The sequence below is a fragment of the Pan troglodytes genome, chromosome 12 (assembly GCF_028858775.2).
Source record: "Pan troglodytes isolate AG18354 chromosome 12, NHGRI_mPanTro3-v2.0_pri, whole genome shotgun sequence".
Classification (NCBI taxonomy): Eukaryota; Metazoa; Chordata; class Mammalia; order Primates; family Hominidae; genus Pan; species Pan troglodytes.
In genome coordinates this window covers 83,109,593-83,127,719 of record NC_072410.2, presented here as the reverse complement: position 1 = coordinate 83,127,719, position 18,127 = coordinate 83,109,593, and the positions used below count along the sequence as shown (strand labels likewise).

The 18,127-nt window shown below is 42.3% G+C and overlaps 2 protein-coding genes across 19 annotated transcripts in view; both read left to right on the top strand.

Moving 5' to 3' along the window:
* Positions 1 to 11,905, top strand: part of LOC129135347 (uncharacterized) — a 227,666-nt gene extending 215,761 nt beyond the window's left edge. For 6 of the 17 annotated variants that reach the window (XM_063789966.1, XM_063789950.1, XM_063789949.1 and 3 more), the window contains one exon: positions 11,308 to 11,416. Coding sequence is in view for 3 of the 17 variants with exons in the window: in XM_063789971.1 (XP_063646041.1) it covers positions 11,308 to 11,564 (257 nt within the window). In the remaining 14 variants the exon portion in view is untranslated. Of the gene's footprint in view, positions 1 to 11,307 lie in introns of all 17 variants that reach the window. The other 11 variants (XM_063789971.1, XM_054678372.2, XM_063789967.1 and 8 more) reach the window with 9 other exon arrangements.
* A 216-nt stretch (positions 11,906 to 12,121) lies between these two features.
* The window catches only part of TMEM178A (transmembrane protein 178A), a 52,682-nt gene continuing 46,676 nt past the window's right edge, over positions 12,122 to 18,127 (top strand). The window contains exon 1 of one of the 2 annotated variants that reach the window (XM_009442374.5): positions 12,122 to 12,595. In XM_009442374.5, the coding sequence (XP_009440649.1) occupies positions 12,196 to 12,595 (400 nt within the window). In that variant the 5' untranslated portion in view covers positions 12,122 to 12,195. The remainder of the gene's footprint in view (positions 12,596 to 18,127) is intronic. The other variant, XM_001135810.8, reaches the window with a different exon arrangement.

Here is an 18,127-nt window from a genome sequence, read left to right as displayed (position 1 = left end):
CCATCTATATGTTGATTATCATGTCTCTCAAATTTACATCTTTAATCTGAAACTCTCCTGTGAACTCTAGACTTGTGTATCTTACTGCCCACTCAACATGTCCACTTGGATATCTAATAAATATCTCAATATCAGGAGCTCAGTGTGCCCCAAACTGAGCTGATATTGTCCCTGCCCCACCTTGTACTTTCCACAGTCTTCCCCATGTCTGTTGATGACAACTCCACCCAGTCCTTTTCTTTCTCTTTCACCACACACTACACGTCAGCTAATCCTATTGGTTCTACTTTCAATATCTATCCAGAAACCAACCACTTCTCACCACTCTACTTTTATGACCTGGTCCAAAACACTGTAATCTCTCTGTTAGGTACACAAATAACAGTTAAGAGTGCAGGCCCTGGAGTCACACCATGAAGGTTTGAATCCTGGCACTGCCACTTACTAAGAGTAGGATGTTGGGCAAGTTATTTGCCATCTCTGAGCGTCGGTTTCCTCATTTGTAAAATGGGGATAATAGTAACAACAATATTACTGCTTCTAGTACTACTAATATTAATTGTTACAAGGATTAAATGAGAAAAACGTATAAACTGCTTAACAGTGCCTTGCAAATAGTATGTGATCCACACATATTTGCTATATACTATTATGCTATAAATCTATGAAAGCTTCATGACAATAGGTGGAAAATTGTAGGCAAGAAGATCAGAGAAATTGTGGAAATGGCCATTTTCCCAAGCATAAAGCATCCAAATCTTTAAATACCCAAACTCACACTGAACCAGGTTGGGAAATTTTTGTACCAACACACTCTGACCTGTGTCTATTGCTTGGTATGTTGCTTTCTTTGTGCGGCTTTTACCTATAGATTTATAGAATAACAATCCATGGCTAACATTTCTTAATTATGTACTATTTGCTGTCATTGCTTCTCTTTCTTTTGTCTTGAGAAGAATTTCTACAGCTCCTCTTTTCCAAATTTTCATTCAGATCCTCAGACAGGCTTAGACCTGATACTGCCTGTATGTGGGTTGGCCTCCCATTTCAGGATTTCATATCTAGTTTGCTGTCACTTCTACCTATTATAACATTCAAAAGGGGGCCCTATAAGAACTACAAACCACTGCGCAAGGAAATAAAAGGACACAAAGAAATGGAAAAACATTCCACCTCATGGATGGAAAGACTCAATATTGTGAAAACAGCCATAATGCCCAAAGTAATTTATAGATTCAATGTTATTGCCATCAAACTACCACAGACATTCTTCACAGAATTAGAAAAGAACTACTTTAAAATTCATAGGGAACCAAAAAATAGCCTGCATAGCCAAGACAATCCAAAGCAAAAAGAACAAAGCTGGAGGCATCATGCTACCTGACTTCAAACTATATTACAAGGCTACAATAACCAAAACAGTATGGTACTGTTACCAAAACAGACATATAAACCAATGGAACAGAATAGAGACCTCAGAAATAAGACCACACATCTAAAACCATCTGATCTTCAACAAACCTGACAAAAACAAGCAGTGGGGAAAGTATTCCCTATTTAATAAATGGTGCTGGGAAAACTGGCTAGCCATATGCAGAAAACCAAAACTGGACCCCTTCCTTACAACTTATACAAAAATTAATTCAAGATGGATTCAAGGCTTAAGTGTAAAACCCAAAACCATAAAACCCTAGAAGAAAACCTAGACAATACCATTCAGGACATAGGCATGGGCAAAGATTTTATGATGAAATTGCCAAAAGTAATTACAACAAAAGCTAAAATTGTCAAAAGAGATCTAATTAAACTAACCAGCTTCTGGCCAGGTGCAATGGCTCACAGCTGTAATCCCAGCACTTTGGGAGGTGGAGGTGGGCGGATCATGAGGTCAGGAGATTGAGACCAGCCTGGCCAACATGGTGAAACTCCATCCTACTAAAAATACAGAAATTAGCTGGGTGCAGTGGCATGTGCCTGTAATCCCAGCTACTCGAGAGGCTGAGGCACAAGAATCGCTTGAACCCAGGAGGCGGAGGCTGCAGTGAGCTGAGATCGTGCCACTGCACTCCAACCCAGTGACAGAGTGAGAAACTATCTCAAAAAAACAAACAAACAAACAAACAAAAAACAAAAAAGAAACAAAACAAACAAAACTAACGAGCGTCTGTACAGTAAAAGAAGCTATCATCAGAGCAAACAGGCAACCTACAGAATAGGAGAAAATTTTTGCAATCTACCCATCTGACAAAGGTCCAATATTCACAGTTTACAAGGAGTTTAAATAAATTTACAAGAAAAAAACAAACAATCCTGTCAAAAAGTGGGCAAAGGATATTAACAGACACTTCTCAAAAGAAGACATTTATGCAACCAACAAATATATGAAAAAAAGCTCAACAGCACTCATCATTAGAGAAATGCGAATCAAAACCACAATGAGATACCACCTCATGCCGCTCAGAATGGTGATTATTAAAAAGTCAAGAAACAACAGATGCTGGTGAGGCTGTGGAGAAACAGGAACACTTTCGGTGGGAATGTAAATTAGTTCAGCCATTGTGGAAGACAGTATGGCGATTCCTCAAGGATCCAGAACCAGAAATACCATTTGACCCAGCAATTCCATTACTTGGCATATAGCCAAAGGAATATAAATCATTCCTTACAAAGATACATGCACACATATGTTCATTGCAGCACTATTCACAATAGCAAAGACATGGAACCAACCTAAATGGCCATCAATGATAGACTGGATAAAGAAAATGTGGTACATATACACCACAGAATACTATGCATCCATAAAAAGGAATGAGATCATGTCCTTTGCCGGGACGTGGATGAAGCTGGAAGCCATCATCCTCAGCAAACTAACACAGGAACAGAAAACAAAACACCACATGTTCTCACTCATAAGTGGGAGTTGAACAATGAGAACACATGGACACAGGGAGGGGAAAACACTCATTGGGGCCTCTCAGGGGGTGGCGAGGGGAGGGAGAGCATGAGGACAAATAGCTAATACATGTGGGGCTTAAAACCTCGGTGACAGGTTGATAGGTGCAGCAAACCACCATGGCATACATATACCTGTGTAACAAACCTGCATGTTCTGCACATGTATCCTGGAACTTAAAGTAAAAAAATAAAAAAATAAATAAAAATAAAAATAAAAAAGGGGGCCCTACAAACCCAGTTAACACTGTAATGAGAGCCATTGTAAATTCTCATTTTATTGACAAAAAGAACCTGGGCTTCTTGGCAAAAGTAGTTGATACAAAAAAGGTAAACTGCTGAGTGAGAATGAAGAAAGCAAGTAATTAAAACTACACCCACGAAATTCAGGACCAAAACAGCCAGACATCTTTCAGAAAAGGAAGTTGATAAATTAAAGAATTTCCCTAGATACCCAGAAAATAACCTTTTATATTTGGGATTCAACTTCAGTGTTTGAAACTCCAGGATTTTCTTTTGGCTAAATACAAGGATTCTTAGGAGGGAATCCCTTGCTGTTGTGATTTGGTTTCAGCGGGGTTCAGCAGGGCACATGGTGATTTGGCTGTAAAACACTAAGAGATACCTTCCCCACTGCCAACCCCCTCCCCAACTTGCCACTCATGTAATCTGAGGCTCTCGGTAACATGCAGGTTGCAGACACCAAATGAATTAGGCAGATGGAACTCATACGTCAAAGACACATACTTGGATTCCTTTTTGGCCATTGGTGCATTTCCTCTCTTTCTTTTTTAATCAGCCTCATAAATCTGACCTTGACAAGGTCCTGCCTCTCTATAGCATAGTTGGAGGTGAGATGGTAATATGTCCTGAAGCTTTCATTTTCTTCTCCACTCGAGTGACCATCAATGCCACGTGGCACCCATTCATTATGGGGCTCAGGTGCGGCTGTGAGGAGGCATGTGCCAAGTCCTGCCAAATTGGTTACTCCTTCCAAAAGAACAGGATGGTTCTCCAAATACTGCATATCAGATGATAACACTTCGCAGTGCCCGATGAAATCCTGGCATGCCTAGAGCTGTGAGGAACACAACACATTGTTAGGTATTCTTCTGAGTATCTGGTTCATAATAGCTATTTACATACTGACTAATGACTACCTGGATTCACATAATTTTTAAAGGGGTTTATCCAAATCGAGAATTGAAGACAAAATCAGAGTGGTCCAGAATAGTAACCTTGTTCTCTGAGGTGGGGGCAAATGCCAATGGATTTGTGTTGAATTCACCATTTTCAGGGATATCTGACTCAATGTTTGTCTCCTGGTCTTGACAATGGGAATCTGGAATACTGACCTAGCTCATGTGGGCAAAGTATGGATTTCTCACCACTTGTGAAAAGCTGCCTTCTGGCTTCTAGCAGTTACATCTTTGCTAGTCTTTGGTCCTTCCTGAGTTTTTGCCGTTTTCTCTCTGCCCTTCTTGGAAGGAGGCCGTGTCTTTTTCTCCTCTCAACCAGAGGCTGTCCACAGCTGGCTCAATGTCCCCTTGTGCTGCCAGGTCCCCTCCCCTCCTCCTTGGTTGGGGAGGGGAAGTTCCAGGCACTCTCTTTATTCTCCAAGCATGATTTGTACCCATAAAATGTGGTAGCTATGGGCAGTCTTTTTCCATAGCGGCCTTTCTATCTAGTCCATTTTAAAGACCTTGAGAAATGGAGATACCTTATCGTACTCTGGCAGCTTATTTCTGCTATTCACAAAACAGCATTAAACTCCTTTTATGGGCTCATAACAAAATAGCCTATTGAAAGAATATAATGGCCCTCGTGCTTTTGAATGCTCATCATTTCACTATTACTAAAGATGCTTTATGTCTTTAGGGTCCTGATGATAGGTCTTCATGCTTTTCATTAGGGCATAATCCTTGGGAGAGTAATGCTCTATACCACTTCCAGGACTGTGGCCTGCAAATGTGAGCAGTCACCAAATATTATTGTTGGAGCTGATAAATGAGAACAATGACAATAGCTGTCATTCATATATTGAGCTCTTTTTATAAGTCAGATTTTGCATTCTTTATGTTGATATGTGCTTTATGTCCATTATGTGTTTGGATGCTCCTAACATTCTAAAGATATTATTTTTCTTATCCCCATTTCACGGATGAGGAAATCAAGGCCTGAAGAAGCTAAGTACTCCCCCATTGTGCAAATCACACTAGAATTTAAATCCAAGTCTCTCTGATGCCACATCCTAGACTCTGTGTTGTACTGTCACTGTGTCATCATAGATTATTAGATTCCCCTGTCTTGGCTGTGAGGACACATATTTTCATAGTTTGCCCCCCATTTTCCTACTCATGCTTTTTTGTGGTACCTCCTCCTCTAATGGAGATCTAAATGCTTGTGCCTCAGAGCCTGGATATTGACCTCTTAGTTTTTCTAGCTATACTTTCCCCTAAGCAATTTCATCAAGTCCCATGAGTTTAATTATCAGTATGCATATAGCACCTATGCGCTGATATAGCCAAAATCTAAATCTCTAGACCAGATGCTTCCCTCAGGTTCACACATCCAATTGCCTCTCCAACTGAGATTGGCAGCACCATTCAAGCACTCACACTAGAAATGTAGCATGGCTCTTGATCGCTTCTTTCCCTCATCTGCACTCGCAGTACTTTTTAAAAATTCATTTTTATTTTTAACTTTTATTTTAGGTTTGGGGGTACATGTGCAGGTTTGTCATATAGGTAAACTCATGTCACGGGGTTTATTGTACGGATTATTTCATCACCCAGGTACTAAGCCTAATACCCAACAGTTACTTTTTCTGCTCCTCTCCCTCCTTCCATCCTCCCCACTCAAGTAAGCCCCAGTGTCTGTTGTTCCTTTCTTTGGGTCCACGAGTTCTCACATTTGGCTCCCACTTATAAGTGAGAACATGCAGTATTTGGTTTTCGGTTACTGTGTTAGTTTGCTGAGGATAATGGCCTCCAGCGCCATCCATGTAATTCTATGATTTTGACCTTTACCCATTTCTCTTGTTTCCACTGCTGCCTCCTTAGTCCAAGTTACTAATATTTCTTGTCTGCATGATTGCAATAGCTTCCTGACTGGCTTCCCTGCCTTCACACTTGCTACCCCCAGCTTCAATCCATTTTTCACACAGCTGTCTGAGTGACATTGCAAAACAGTAATCAATGCCTCTCCCCTGCTTAAAACTCTTCAAAGTTTTTCTTTGGACTGAAGTCCAAACTCCATAGTTTGGCCTTCAAGGCCTGCATAATCTAGCATTGCATATATCTGCAATTTCATCTCATACTACCCCTTCCTCATTCACTACTCTCTAGGTCTCTTTGCAGTTCCTCAAAGCTCTTTCATGCCTCAGGACCCTTGCACTGGCTGTTTACTCTGCCTGGAATGCTCTTTCTCTGGCCCATGGGTGCTCAATAATGTTAATGGAATAAATGAGTATAGATTGTTTCTCTTATTTGAATACTATAAATAACTAATGAGAAAAATAATGTGTCATTAACGTTTTAGCCATTTGTATTTATAACATTTAAATTATATGGTCTTAATATGATAGACCTATGGAATTTCTGAAGCGTGTTTATGTGTTTACATGGATGGAGTAGGGAAGATAAGAGAGTGGGAGGAATGTATTCAGCATGTGATAACCATGAATCATGCATCCTGTGAGATAGATGGTGATATCCCTATTTTTCAGAACTCAGGTGGTTTGGGAAATTAGGTCGCTGGCTAAGGGTGAATAGGTAGAAAGAAGTGGGTAGAATTTACACATGGTTTGACCCCAGTACCCATGTGCCTTCCCCAGATCCTGGTGCCTTTGAGCAGACACAGCAGAGAGAGAAGTTTGAAGGTAGAAAAGAGGAAAGACAGCTGGAAATACTGTTTTTTTTGTTCATCTGGGCAGTATCACAGGTGGCTGTGAATCAGAGACACCGGATATCTTAGTTATATCCAATTCTGCCTTATTTGTCAAACATGGCCCAAATGAACCGAATTAGACCCCAACTTCAAAACCCAGTATCCATACACAAAGAAAAGGTGGTGAGTACAGTTAGGTGTGGCAATTAATGAGCCACCATCTGCTGAAACATCACACTTTAAGTGGGACTTAACATGGTTATGGGTTTCTTTGAACTTTTCTTTTTTCCTTTCCCACCATATGTGCTTAAAGGCTCCAAAAAGGAAACAGCTTAATCCAGGAATGTGAAAAAGAATGGTGACATTCTGCGGTGTGTCAGTGAAATGAGAAACTTATCAGGCACTGTCTATTTTGGGGGTTTTGTGGTATTTTATGGTTCCAGGCTTCTAGTCAGTGACAAAATGGCACTGCCAAGATGACTTACCACATGCGTGGGGTATAGCAGAGCACTATGGTAGGTGCTGCTTCTAAAATTTACTTTTGGCTTTGCCCTGGACTGAGTTGACACACATACAGAAAATACTCCTTTTCCTCCAAGGCCTAACTGAGACAGCATCTTGGCTTACCCATATTCTTCCCAATGGAGAAAGGAATCTCTCTGTAGTAGGTTTTCCTGTTGCATTGTTCTGTACCTTGGTGACAGTACTAGTTTCAGGCAGTTCTTCTTTGTGGCTTCATGCATTTCTATCTTCCTCTCCAACTACCTTAAAGCTCCCTCAGGGCACAGGCCGTGTTTTCTTCATCTTTACAAAATCCAGTGGGACTTTGCACAATAACTTACGTTGAAGGTGCTCAATATATGCTGTTGAATTAAAATAAAATTGTTTTAGGAGAAAAAGTTAGAGTGATGACTTTAACATAAGACACCTCAAAAATGTGCAAAATGCACATTTTGTATATATTGTATATATTTGTAGGTTAACAATATAATTGACTGTATGCTTATATTGAATGCTGAAAAAAATCTGATACTACCAAGAGGAAACTTTCACACTCTTTATGAAACCTAGTGTGTAGTTTTGGTTAAAATTCATAGTTTAAACTGCAGAATCTAAAAGTTTGAAATGAGGAAAGATGTTGCTTTTAATCTTAGCACTGGTGCAACAGGGTGAAAATCTTTTAGAATATGCATGGTTAGGATGGTTAGCTTAGCACAGGTATGTCAACAAAGCATTACCATAGCTCTGTGTTTGAGATCTCTCTCTCTCTCACTCTGTGTGTGTGTGTGTGTGTGTGTGTGTGTGTGTGTGTGTGTGTCCATGGACCTTTTTTCTTAGGAAATATTTATTTAAAGAATTTCCTGACTATAGAGAGAAATATGATGAATGTCATAGATATTATGGTAAGTGCGTTTGGAGAAGGCAAAAGTATTTTGTTTTCTAAATATTTAAACATGACCTGCACATCAGTTGTGATGTGTAAATGCCATGGGAATACTGGGAGCAACAAAGAAGGGCTTTGGAATGCTAGAGTGGATAGTTCTCTCTAACCCAGAAAGGACAGTTGGAAGCCAAAAGATGACATAAAGTAACACTTGAAGAATATGCATTTGGCAACAATATCCGGGATAACTGCAGGAAGGTTGATCCTGGAGTCATGGAGGCCAAGGAGGAAGCTGTAATATAATACAGATGTGACAGGTAGAGGCACAGTAAGAGCAAGTGGTAGAAATATAGAGGAAGGAGTGGATATAAAAGAAATTTCAAAGGAAAGATCTCTATAACTTTGTCAATGTGATAGATAATTCTAAAATACTGTGTCTAAGTGAATTGAGTGACATAACACCAGCAAAAGAGTTGAGGAGGGCAGTTAGACCATAAGGAAATATGAGACTTTAATTTTGAATATCTTGAGCCCAATAACACATTAAAATACCCAGGTGGAAATTCTCCAGCTCTCCCTGTCATGTGAGGGATTCTGTTTTTCTCTGAGGGATGCACTGGGGATATCGGATCTGGAGATGGCAAAGAGAAATTTAAGACAAATAAAAAACAAGCTAAGTTTGAAAACATCAAGGTCATAGCATAGCCACAGCTAAGATATGCCAGGTGTTCTGGCTGGATATTTGATCTCCCATCATCTTGACTCCATGCTGAGCTAAATGGCCTCCTACACTGATTATTTTCAGACTTTTCCTTCCACTCATCTACAGCTATCCAGCTTGTAGTCAGTCATTAGAACATGTTAACTTTATGACTTAAAAATGTACAAAAAATACTTATTTTACAGTGGCCTAAGACATTGAAGCCTCCAAATGTATGAAGTAGACTCTAGGCCAAAGAGGTATTCTCTGACTGCAATACAAATATTTCTGATATCCTCTTGGCAAAGTTTAACTCATCCTTTAAGAACTAACTCAACAGTTACTGTCTCTATGTAGCCCACCTGACTCCCCACGGCAGTTAGTCTCTTCATTGTCCATGTTCCCATGACCCTTTGTTCTCTTTTATTTTTTTACTACAGCATTTGCCTCTCATTCTGTCAATACATCTGTTTCTCGCCACTAGGCTGGGAGTATCTTGAAGATGGGCACCACTTACTCATCTTCATATTTTTCACTCCCCTAACAGAGTAGGGGGCTACTGGGTGATAGTTCATTGTTGGAAGTATCCAAAAGGGGAATTTTAAAAACATAGATGGAGCAATGTGCAGTTGCTGTAACAAAGCCTGTGTACACATCATATGCCACATCCCTGCTGGCGCCGTTAATGCTGCATCAGCAGAGGCAGCGCTCTCATTACATACTGCTGGCCCATATTTGTAATGTGTGACACTTTTTATGAAATACTGTCAAGGGCAATCCATCATATAGTAACCTTTGGATTATATGCTGAGACTGGTCTTAAACATAGACATAAATGAACTTCAAGAATAATGCTATTTTCTAAAAAGAGTATGATCAAAGAGTTCTAGCTAGGAAAATGAGACAGAATGGTAAGTTCTTTTAATTTAAACAGAAGTGCCTTAAAAAGAGGCTTTCTTCTGTCTAGCTCCAGCTGAAGACAGGGTTATTGTGTGAAGATGATTAGGTGACTCTGGAATGTGGCTGAATATTTATTTCTTGTAATACATGAGGTGAAGACTTGAAAAGGGGATGAGGACTTGCTAAAGGCTTGACAACCCTTGGGGCTTCCAAGGTTTTGATAACTTTATCTCAAGATGCATTTCTAAAAATAAAAGAACACATGATGACTTGAGTGAATTTCAGATGTCAACTGTGGACTCACAGTTAAAGGTATTCTCTCTGTGCATCTATTAAGATCTAGGATTTTATACATATTATAGAGTATAAATTAAAGAAAGCTTCTAAGTCTTATCATTTTTGTGTAAATCCAGCTAAGACTCCTTTGATGAGCTCAGTGTTTGCTGTGAAGGAAAAGCTTATAGGTGAGAGGACCACTAAAATTATAATTCTTTGTCTTCCTTAATTAGACTAGAGCTCACCATAGACCTTGCTGAAACTGTGAGAAAATCCAAGCAATAATTCACACTGTCAGGTCAGCAGAAATGGGAACGGGGGTCTGATATAACTGAAAGATTTGCTTAAGTGATCTATCTATGAACTGAACAGCTCAGAATAGGCACATGATCTTCACTGGAAATGTACCCTCTGAAGATGCTAAACACAAACAGCAATGAAAATAAATCCCAGCAAGAGCCTTATACCACCTTTACAGATGTCATTCTAGAGGAAGGATATAAAGCATATTAATACCAATTGATGTAGGGCACTAATTAATAAGTCCCATTAAATCATGGAGTAATGACATTTAGCATCTAATGAATGCCTCATAATTTCTTCATCATTAATATTTCATAGCATAAGAACACAAACATTTTCATCCCTGGGCCAGTGCAGCATGGTTTTCTGTCTCTGACATGACCACAGGGGCATTGAGTGGCACGAGTGTATTGCACCTCTGTGGTATAGACTGACTATACCGCACAAGTGATTAACTCTTAGCACCCCGGGTCCTAGCGTTTCCTCATTTTAGAAAATGTGAATCTGCCTGCCATTCTTGGAAGTAACCTCTGTGACTGGAAGATGGAAGAACTGCCCCAGGCTCAGGTGTTGACTTTGGTGTGTAGCATTGCTTTGCTGTTGACCCCCACCCCCCCAGCCCAAGAAGGAAACCTGCACAGGAGAAAATCATTACTTTGATTTATTACTGGGGGCTTGCTGTATGCAAAGGCAATAATCACCTCATGGAGCAGGTGCCACTGCCAGGGTTCATTGATTCCAGGCTCTTCTAGAAATTCCAGGAGGCCAGTCAGTCTGGCGGGAGATGGACGTAGTCAACGAAAAAAGAAGTCCATCTCATAGCAGGTTGAAATGAAGTGGGAGAAAAATCTCTGGTCATCGTTCTATCGCTCCACTCACACTCGGTGTCTTTTTCTTTCAGAAGAGGGGCTTGAGCAGAGAGAATGCTTAGAGGCTAAGCGATGGGCAAGTGAGAGGGAAAGAGCCGCGACAGACAGAGCTGGCTGCCTAGGGGTCTCAGAGGCTTCATCCTGCAGGCGGCAGGCGGCAGGACAAAGGGACCTTCGCACTCGAGATCAAGATTCCAAGGAGTTAAACGCTACCACGCAGCCCGACCTGGATGGGATTTGCTCCTGGGTACAAAACGGGACACTGATCAAAATCAACTTGGACAAGTGACAAGAGTGAGTCTTATGTCGGTGGATGTCTTTTAAGGTCGTTGGAGGGAAGAGGACGGGAGGGGTGTGCCGAGGGGTAGGTGGAGAGAGGCACCGAGTCCAGAGCCGGGATATAAATGCACCAGGAGCCGGGGAGCAGAGGAGCAAATGAGTGGGGGAAAGAGTGAGAGGAAGAGTTGGAGAAAAGTCGGGGGAAAGTAGGGACAGGGTTAAGGGGAGAGAGGAGGATGAGGGCGGCGAGGAGAGATTAAAAGGGGAAGGGGGGTCGCTGGAGAGGAGGGCGGACTGTGGATCGGAGGTAGGGAGAGGGGCGAGGGGAGTGCGCGGGGTGGGGGGCGCCGGGGCGAGGAGAGGGGGCTGGGGAAGAGGAGGGGGGCAAGAAAGCGAGAGCGGCGCGGGGGAGGGCTAGGAGCCCGGGGGCCGGGCCGGGGGCGGGCGGGCGGTGGGAGGCGAGATCAGGCCAGGGGAGAGGGAGCGAGCCGGGCTGGGCTCGCAGGGCGACGAGGCCGTAGGAGGGAGGTGGGGGGCAGGTGGGGGGAAGAGGGAGGGAGCGGGCGGAGAGCTGGGGCCAAGTGCATTGTGTCTGGCGGCGGCGCGCGAGCCCACCGGCGGCTGCGGCGGGGCGGGAAGCCATGGAGCCGCGGGCGCTCGTCACGGCGCTCAGCCTCGGCCTCAGCCTGTGCTCCCTGGGGCTGCTCGTCACGGCCATCTTCACCGACCACTGGTACGAGACCGACCCCCGGCGCCACAAGGAGAGCTGCGAGCGCAGCCGCGCGGGCGCCGACCCCCCGGACCAGAAGAACCGCCTGATGCCGCTGTCGCACCTGCCGCTGCGGGACTCGCCCCCGCTGGGGCGCCGGCTGCTCCCGGGCGGCCCGGGGCGCGCCGACCCCGAGTCCTGGCGCTCGCTCCTGGGGCTCGGCGGGCTGGACGCCGAGTGCGGCCGGCCCCTCTTCGCCACCTACTCGGGCCTCTGGAGGAAGTGCTACTTCCTGGGCATCGACCGGGACATCGACACCCTCATCCTGAAAGGTGAGCGGCGGGCGCACCCCGCGTCCCCGGCGCCCGCGCGTGGAGCGCAGCCCGCGGCTTCCCAGGGGCGCGCCGGTCCCCGCAGCCCCCTCCCAGCCGCGGCCCCGCGCCTGGGCATTCTTGCATCCTTCCCGCCGCCTCCAGTCTTTATCTCTTCCCTTTCTTTCCCCACTGCCTCCCTTCTTCTCCCTCTCCTTGACTCTCTTCTTTCGTCCACATCTTGCGCGTCCTTTCAAGTCCGTGCCGCACCTCCCGCCTCTGTCTCCTTCTTTCCTGCCTTCGCCTCCCATTCCCCGGTTCTCTCTCTCTCCCCGTCCTTCTCTGCCTTTGTACACCTGCCTGACATGTGTGTCTTTTCTTGACGCTGCTCCCCGTGAGGGGGACTAACCGTCAAAGACTGGACTTTTCTCAACCGGGCTCCTTCCTTCAAGTTGTGCTTTCCTTTTGGAAATACCGTTTGGAAGAAAAGTGGTGCCGACATCCGAAGAGGGGGAAGGGGCTTTGCCTATATTGTGCGGATGCTGGTGTCAGACGGAACTGATGTGGTCATCCCAGCCTGGCAGGGCTGATGGGCAGCGAAGGAGGCCCCGGAACCTTCCTTCATACCCCTGAAGTGCAGGGTGTGTGTGGATTAGACTTCAGAGACCAATCGTTGGCTGGTGGAGGCTGGTGGAGGCTGCCCGAGGCAGATAGGACACCTGCTTTCCAACCTTCCTGAGGACCCCATACCCCCACCCTCCCCGCTGTCCAGGCACTGAGGAGAGAAAATGTCCTCGCCCTTTAAACTAGAGCTTTCCAGATTTGGGCACTCACTCTCTGCTTATCACTCTGTCTTCTGTTCGTGGTACCTTGTCAGGTTGTCTTTGTTGTTTGTTTTGTTTGGCACTGAGTTGCAGAGCATCAATTTGTTCTTCTGAAATCTGTGCAACACCTGTCTTCTGTGAATGCTATCAGATAGTTTGATTTTTTTTTTTTTGGTAATGCCATTCACGTAAAAATATTCAGTGTGACAACTTGTGAAGCTTCCTTTAACTTTCAGAACTTGACTCAATGTATTTTTTCCCCTTTGAGATTAAAAAAAAAAAAATCGACATCTCTTCTCTTGGACTCATGATGCCAAAAAAGAAAAAGTCCAAAATCAGTACATTTTAATATTTAGTAGCCATGTAGGAAAACAAACGGACGGATTTGTGTCGAGTTACAGCCTGGAATGGAATGACATAGAAAAGAGGGGGTTAATAATGTGTTGGCCTTCAGAGTCTTGCTAGTTGGCGGATTCTTCATTTCTCAAACATGCCAACTTCCTCCTTCCCATGGCTAACTCAGCTGGGGACTGCCATCCAAAATCTGTCTGCGTGTGGAAGGACTCCAGCACTTTTAGGGGAAGCAGATACAGTAAAATCTTCTTTTGGGAAGTGCACCATTTTCTTTTCTCTCCTAACTTGCATCCAAATCTGATTTCTCCTCATGAAGATGCTGCATAATTAATTCTGATAGTAGCATAGTACATGAACAAACTGTAAAAGCTGAATGTGGAGGCTCAGTTATGGAGTGCTCATTTAGGCAAGGCAATTTTGAAAGCTAAGCAGTGTAGTCTGTCTTTGGAAATGACAGAACTGCATGTCCTTACACTTTCTATGCTTAGAGTATTTGATTGCATGTAAATTGGATATAGAGCAATGCCTGAAACAGCAGGGCAGAGTCCAACCTACAGTAGAAGAGGGGACCCCCACAGGATATTGCACAATGCCTCTGCAAATGCCCTGGCTAACTGAGGTGCCAGTTCCAGGGCAGTCCAGGGTCAAATAGTAGAGGTGGAAGGACTTTAGAGGCCATTGAAGTTGAACCTCTACTGGTTGTTCAAATTCCCTTCTACAATCTTTCTGACAAATGGTTGTCTAGCCCAGTACTTCCGTAAGACGGAACTCATATACTCGTTAAAAAAACTAGATTTTCCCAGTCACGAATGCCTATTTTTAGATGAAAACAATCTCAGATTTATAATATTGATGGTGTTTAGCTAATCTTTTGTGTAGAACACTGAAGAGTTCTAGGTTGTGAACAGAAGATATGGGCCCCATTGATGGCTCTGTTGCTAAATTGCAGTGTGTTCTCCAAGTATCAAGACCTTCCTCACCTTCAGTTTCCTTGTCTGTGGTATTATTAGGAGGGATGACTATTCTTTAGAGAAATTTCTAGTTCACATATCTGTCATTGTTATAATTAATAACAATGTAAATTTAGCTTCTTGCAAAGTTAATGAGCCAACGCTATTAAGAAATGAGGAGTTTGGAGGAAAGAACAGGCATTGGTAGATTATAGGATCATAATTTGTTGTTTGGGAGATGTCCAGAAATGCCTTGTAATGTTGCTACTAACCAACCTTGGGCTAGTTACATAATTCTTCTAGATCTCAGTTTCATCATCTGTGAAATGTATGGGTGACAAGAGCAGCTTTAAAATTCTGAGTCTATGAATAATTTGAGAAAAGAAAATGTCACCAACATTTTCCTGGCTCAAAGATGATTTTGGCACCCATATTAGGCAAACATTATCACCTTTGTTTTGGCATCTGACATTAGTGGCTGTGGTATGAATTTCTTAAATGAGCCATTTATAAAACTAGAAATTAACACTGTATCTAATTTTAAAATTTGAGCAACTAGAGTCCCAAGTTCCATTCTTTCTTCTATGAGTTACCTTGTTTATGAGTCTTAGCATCGTTTAGAAATTTTAATGGTAGGAAATGAAAAGTTTATTCAGATGGGAGAGTGGGGACGGGTGGAAAAAGGGCTCAAGAACTGTCTGGCATGCTTAGTGAGCTTCTGAGAGGCAAAGATGTCAGCATTTTCTCCTCTGGACCTAGAGGGCAAAGCTAGGAGTTGAATGAGGAGTGCAGGGAAGAAAATGTAGAGTTGATAATATGGAAAACCTTCTCATAATAGGAATTATTTACATTTCCTATTACTGGAGGCAAGACAAGAGAGATATATTTCTGAGAGATGTACAGGGGATAGAAACATGCAATGTGGGCAATAAGAGATTAATTTAGAAATATGCAAGGCTCTATAATATTAGTCTACTTAAGGGAAATCACTGGAGCTAGAAAAGCATTTATCTCAATGGGACAAGTATTTGGGAGAATCATCAAGTTCTTGTTTTCACACTCTCATTATGATACAAGTTCACTTCTATCTAGCCCAGAGCCTGGAATGGTCTAGGCTTGACGTTTAGCCAGAACCTTCAGAAAGAATGGAGGTAAAGTTATTGATACGCTCATTAAGAACCAAGACTAGAACCCTTTGCTATTCTACCAGACTGACAAATAAAATATTTGCCAGCATAGTTTAAACATAGTTATTTTTCTAGCAGCAAGTTCTCTTAACAGCACTATATTGACCAATCCACATTTCACTATCTTGTTCACTGGGATAACATGATAACTTATCAAATGCTTTAGAGATATTACATTCATACTGTATTTCCATACTTACTGTCCAATTCAGTAAATGCCCATTAGAAGCTTATTATGTGCAAGGTAATGTTAGAAGATTTTGGCTAAACACGTGGGGGTTCTTTTGTGTTTGAGTTGGTCAGTTGACTCTAAATTAGTCTTCCTTATATGCCATTCTTGCAGCACTGGCTAACTTTTGATGCTGAGGAAGCTTTGCTGATCCAAGTAAGGACTGACTTGGAAAAGTATGCAAATGAAATCAGCCTTCACCCAGCGATTTGAGTGCTGGAATAGTTGAACAAAATGGACTTAAAGCTTAGGGCTTCAGGTACCTCTGTGGCACTGGGAATGTGGGGGGCGGGGTCTGAAAGAAGTCTTTAGGTGTAAAAATCTGTAAGGTAAGTGAGTGTGTCATGGATTATAAAAGGATGCCAGGAAATGACAAGTGGCCTAAAGATAGTTCTTCATTCATTCATCCATTTATTCACTCAACAAATAGACGTTGGAGTGTTGGTTATTGTACCAGGTGTAGAAGATACAGGAGTGAATAAAATGGATAAAAATCCCTGCCTTCATAGAGTTTATTTCAAGTAGTGGAGTTTGTATTTTCTAGTGGATTATATTATAACTACTCTTAGTAGGTCATAGGACCAGGGTGGGAGAATACTTTGGGATGGCTGATAGCACTGGTGGGTAAAATGACAGAAAATACAGGGCAGAGTGATCACATGCAGCATCCTTTAGGGGACTCCTAGCTGTTCTCTCCCAAGTGCAGTATATATGTTTCAACTACTGGATGAATAGGAAGACAGGACAGATGGAAGCAGACTCAGTTGGAAACATTATGTAATGCTTCTTTCAGTTCTTGAAAACACTGACTTTAATAAATAAACATTGATGTGACTTGCAAATACATTATGTAGAACTTTGGAGAAATCAATTTTGAATAGAAATTGGAGTCATAGAAATGACATTAGAAGTTCAGCTATTCACACTAGCCTTCACTTTAACTTTTTAATGAAACATTTTCATTAAAAACAATTAACATTATTTTCTATTATATATACTTTGTGCATGTCAATGAAATTCTAATATTACATATTATCTGCAATAAAAACAGAAAATTAATGTTGTGTTTTGTTTTTATAAAATTAAAAATGATAGGATTTCAGAAATGTGAAGATTATAAGGCTGTATGCACAATGCTGACCTGTATAAATCAACTGGGTTTGAATTCTTGAAACTTGGAATAGAACATGTTCTTATAGTTGCAGAAGCATTTTTCCTCTAATGAGATAAACAGATATCAAAGACAGTGGGTCATAAATACTTTGTCATTTTGTTCTCTATAAGAAAAGCAAAGTAAGAGATTTGGTAGGAATTCATTGGGTCTGCTTTTCACTCTGCTCATGATTTATCTGCCTCTCCTGTTGCTTATTTCCCATGAAATTAATAGTCTGCACAGGACCCACCAAGTTCTACCTGACACAGAAATAGATTGATGATTTTCTTCAGCTCATTTGTAGACCAAAGTATAATTTGTGTTAGAATAATTATCTTCCAAGAGCAGATATATCTAGGGAAGTTGAGAAACCAGCACCGTTTCTCCTTCTTGACCCAGTGGTTCACAGATTGTTCTCGGACCTTCTCTTGGGTTAAAAGATGCTGCTGGTAAAAGGGATTCCTCAGTTTTGGGGGTTCTGGGGATATGATTAAGACTTCGTTTTTCTTTCCCTCTTTACTTCTCAAGGCGAGTAGTGTCTGAAATTCTTTGGGCATCACTCTGTGATTTATGTTTATTCATTTTTAAATTATGTGCATGGACTGTACTGACACATACATCATAAAACAGGCAAAAGCAAATTTCGAAGGGATGTGGTAATACATATATATAAATAGAAGTTCAACCATTTTCATGCCACTGTCCAAAGAATTTCATGTGCACCCCTGGCATGTACACACCGCACTCTCAAGACTGCTTCTCTCACTGCTCAGAGCCAAGTCTCTCATCTCAGCAGAGGAGGAGGGATTTTTCCTATCACAGCTGAAATTCATGGCGGGTATCCCAGTGCGCTGTT